At 24.4% G+C, this 4,244-nt stretch overlaps 1 protein-coding gene across 1 annotated transcript; it reads right to left on the minus strand.

The window, feature by feature from the left end:
* Positions 1–433: 433 nt before the first annotated feature.
* Positions 434–3,469, minus strand: LOC132939364 (uncharacterized). Its single transcript, XM_061006479.1, has 2 exons — positions 3,378–3,469; positions 434–1,635 (listed from the first exon to the last, which is right to left on the minus strand). Exons 1-2 carry the CDS (start codon positions 3,406–3,408, stop codon positions 926–928), a joined length of 741 nt encoding a protein of 246 aa, XP_060862462.1. The 5' UTR covers positions 3,409–3,469; the 3' UTR covers positions 434–925.
* Between the last annotated feature and the right edge of the window lie 775 nt (positions 3,470–4,244).

Raw genomic sequence — 4,244 nt, forward strand, 5'->3', positions numbered from 1 at the left:
TATTTGCTTTACATCTTTTTAATTATTTTAGTAATTGTAAACACTCAAAAGGATTAAAAATTAAATACTATTAAATCAGTCTGATCATCATTTTAATATTTTTAATAGATTTATTTGCAAAATAGAAAAAAGTTTGTATGCTGCTGTGTCCACAAAAATGTCAGCTAGATAACCGTGGGTACTTTCTAATACCACGGTAAAAATTAGAATTTTACCAACGATATTATAAAGTACCATCATTATATATCAATATTGATTTATCTTTCATGAAATATTTTTAAAAATATATCAGTGTGAAAATAAAAAAAAGTTTTCTTTTTTTATGTCTGGTCAACAAATGGTTAAAAACATTCAAAATAAATTTTTAAAAATAAATTTGACTCGTGTTGTAAGAAGTTTGAGGTACTAGTGCATACTGCATACATAATTTTCTATTGAAAGTGAATAAATTGGCTTCAAGATTTTAAATTAAAGCTGTATCCAGTATGTATTACTAAGATATTAATAATTAATATTGGTCTTTATCACAACCTGATAACAATTTATTTATACGGGTTCTTATTTGGCTCGTTTTAATAATCATTTTTTATTTATTAGGCATCACTCATCAGCATCACCTGCAAACCCGTCCAAAACTATTAATAAATTATATATTACAAGGAAGTAATCTTGACAGTTGACAATTAGTTTTACTAACTATAACAGTCGAATAACAATAATTGTTATATATATATAATATATATATGTATAAGCAGCATTTATTACATTAATATTTTTGTTATAATATAATTACTACAATTATACCGTAAAAATAATACGTTTTATGTGTTTATAATCAAAATAATAAATAAAAAATCGAAACACAATTTTGTTTTAGGTTGAATACACTACTGAATATACTACTATTACTACGTTTATGACTTACTCAATTATTGAATTGAGATTTTAAAACTTCAATTATTGCATCTACATGATTTTTTGCATCGATACAATCTTTCTTTAATTGTTCTTGTATTTTAATAGCGTCTTCTACATTATTCATAATGGGAACAACTTTTGGATTTTCTTTTGTTAGTTTTTGATATATAGAAGTCACGGATACAGTTCCGATCATAAATGTCGGTGCTCCTATGAAGTATATCCATTTTTTCTTATCTAAAGCATTACTTATCATAAGAGCTGTATCAATTGAAAGACCTCTTGGTGAAGATTTAAATATTTTAGTTAACCAACTCCAACTCACTGCAGATTGGACAACCGGAATATTTTCACATATAGAGGAATTATAATATTGCCTCAGTATTATAGAATCATTACATAAATTATCAATATACGGTATATTGTTTAAGAAATGATTTTTTTGAATATCTATTCCATTTGGTTTCATACCTTCATCCAGTATTTTTTCTAAACACTCACGATATATTGTTAAAGTTAGATTATCAATTTTCAGATTATCATTTTTTATAACAGAATCTTCATATATTCTTTGAGCATTTGTTACATTTTCTGTTAAACTTTTATTTCGTATTTTAATCATCGTAAGCTCTTTTAAGGCTTGATTGTGTTTTTTAAAAGTATTCTCAAATTCTGATAAAGCATTTTCACAATGTACAATTGTAAACGGCAATGATGCTAAAAAATAAATATATTCAACATTGTTATTTAATTATATATATAAGTACTATAATATTAAATTGTATTATATTATATTATGTTATAAACTATAATAAACTATAGATAGTAGGTACTTCAAATTTTTATCTAGTGTTTATTTTAACATTTAACATGCAATTTTCAAAATATTTTGATTCGTTTTGAGGTATTTATAGAGTTTTTAATAAAGAAATTTGAAATTTGAAATTTTTTTAGTTTTTATTCTATTAAATTGTATTTGTTGGTTTAATAAGCTTGGAAAGTTAATTCAAGGTTCCTCAAAAGTAGTTATAATAGTAGATGAGAAATAATAAAGGTCAATAGATATTATATATTTATAACAATTTAAAGTTCAATTATTGACAACACTTATCAAAATTTAGAACATTTTCAAATTTATAATGTAGTTAAAAAATAACTAAATGTTCGGATTTTATAGCTAAGTATATGGACAATTTCAAACAAGGATTCTCATACATAATTCATACTGTAAGCACTGTAATACAGTTATTTTTTACAGACATTTTAAGTTCAAATTCAAACAAAATCAGTTTTTGATAAAATTGATTTTGGATTTTGGTGTAACTCTAAAGCAAATGAATAATGATCGACATACATGCAATTTTTCATAGTTGTTTATATTTGCATTTTCTATACACCATAGAATTTTCAAAATATTTTGATTTGTTTTAAACTGTTCACAGACATTTTCATTTTCCAATTTTTTTAGTTTTTTTTCCTATAAATGTCAATACAATTTTATTTGTTGAGTAAAAAAGCATGAAAATTTAATACAATGCTCCTAATATATAATTACAATGACAGTTGAAAATTATTAAAAATACAGTTACAATTTTTTTTATAAGCATTTATAGTTCGAATTTTTACGAAATTTATGAAATTGAAAATCTACATATTATTCAGTAGTTGAAAACGTAGAAAAATATGTTCAACTTTTATAGCCAAGGATTGAACAAAATTTAAAACAAGGTTCCACATAAATAGATTATATATAAATGTTGAAATATGCATGAAAAATAAAAAAAATATGCATAAAAAAATTAGAAAAAAAAGTATTTTTTTGAACATTTAATTAAGGAATAAATTATATTAATAAATAATAAAAACGTGAATTACGACGGAAAGCAAATAACTACGGAAATACCTAATGTCTATGGTCAATGGGCGTAGTAAATCGATATTTTCTCATCTTGGTATACTTACGTATTTTATTTCACCGATTATTGATGTAGTCATTTTTAGAAAAACCGTTTTTACCTATACCTACAAGTACCTATATATATTAATTTATTTTTATATTAATTGAAACTATAAATATTTAATATTATTTTTTTTTTATACGACTACAATAGTATATATTTCAAAAATTTATAAAAAAACGAAAAAACATCGAAATAAGCATTTAAAATAATTGTAAAATAAGCCCTTCAAATAGAAAAAAAATGGGTTAATGTTGAAATATGCAAAAATATGCACTAAAAAAGTTCCATTTTTTAAATCATTATGTCATGAGACAAATGTTGAGCTCACTTAACATATTATCGATCAACCAGAATAAATATGCAAATGCATACAAATCCACGCTCTACTTATAATGCATTTAATTTCTGAGTGAAACATCTCATTCCTAGCGGATTTAATATACAATAAGTAGCAAGGTACTATTATAGATAACAATAATATAAATAATATTGACTTACCTACTAACAGGACTGTTGTTAAAGATTTCATGATGTGTTCGTTTGCGTTTTTACAATGATAATAATAATTGTCGTGTTTCCTGTACTAGCAGCACTGTGATGGACACTACCACAGCAGCTATCTTATATAGACGGTTCTCCTACCCATAACTGTATTATTTTATTTTATTTTTTCTGTTGAATGTTGACCGATTGATAAAGGTAATACTTAGATCCAATAATAAGTAATGACCAGGGTTGGGATTTTATAGCACTTACATATCGCTAAATATGCGATATCGGTGATTAATTATCGCAGTAGAAATCGACAAAAAAAACCCAAGTCCATGACTATAAAACCAATTTATTTTACCACACACATACTCATGGGTCAAGTAACCAACTTTCCTCAATATCGTTTATACAAATTGTTCTAGTAGGTAATAAATGCATTTCTAACATTATTTTTACTTGTTTTACCGTGTGTTTTTTGAACTTCTTGATTTTTCAAGTATTTTAATAATTGATCCCCAGCAAGTTGTATTAATATGCTTAAGAAATTTTAGATTAAATATTTAAAAAAAAAACTTAATGAGCATATTAAGTAAATGTTATAAATAAAATATTACTTTCTTAATTTTTGAATAATGTTCTAATAATGTAGAAACTATAAGATTTAATCTAGTTAAAAAGCTATTATAAAATTGATATTACCAAATTTTCGTCTAGAATTATGTTCCTTATATAGAAATAATATACATTTAGAATAAGTTAGGTACCGTATGATTAACGCTTTAGCATTTTTACCACTTAGTGAAGTAATGGATGAAATGCAGTGGCGTACGCAGGATTTTTCAATGGAGGGGGGGGGCTTGAAAATTTGTTACA

The sequence above is a fragment of the Metopolophium dirhodum genome, chromosome 2, assembly GCF_019925205.1.
Source record: "Metopolophium dirhodum isolate CAU chromosome 2, ASM1992520v1, whole genome shotgun sequence".
In the NCBI taxonomy this organism is placed as follows: Eukaryota; Metazoa; Arthropoda; class Insecta; order Hemiptera; family Aphididae; genus Metopolophium; species Metopolophium dirhodum.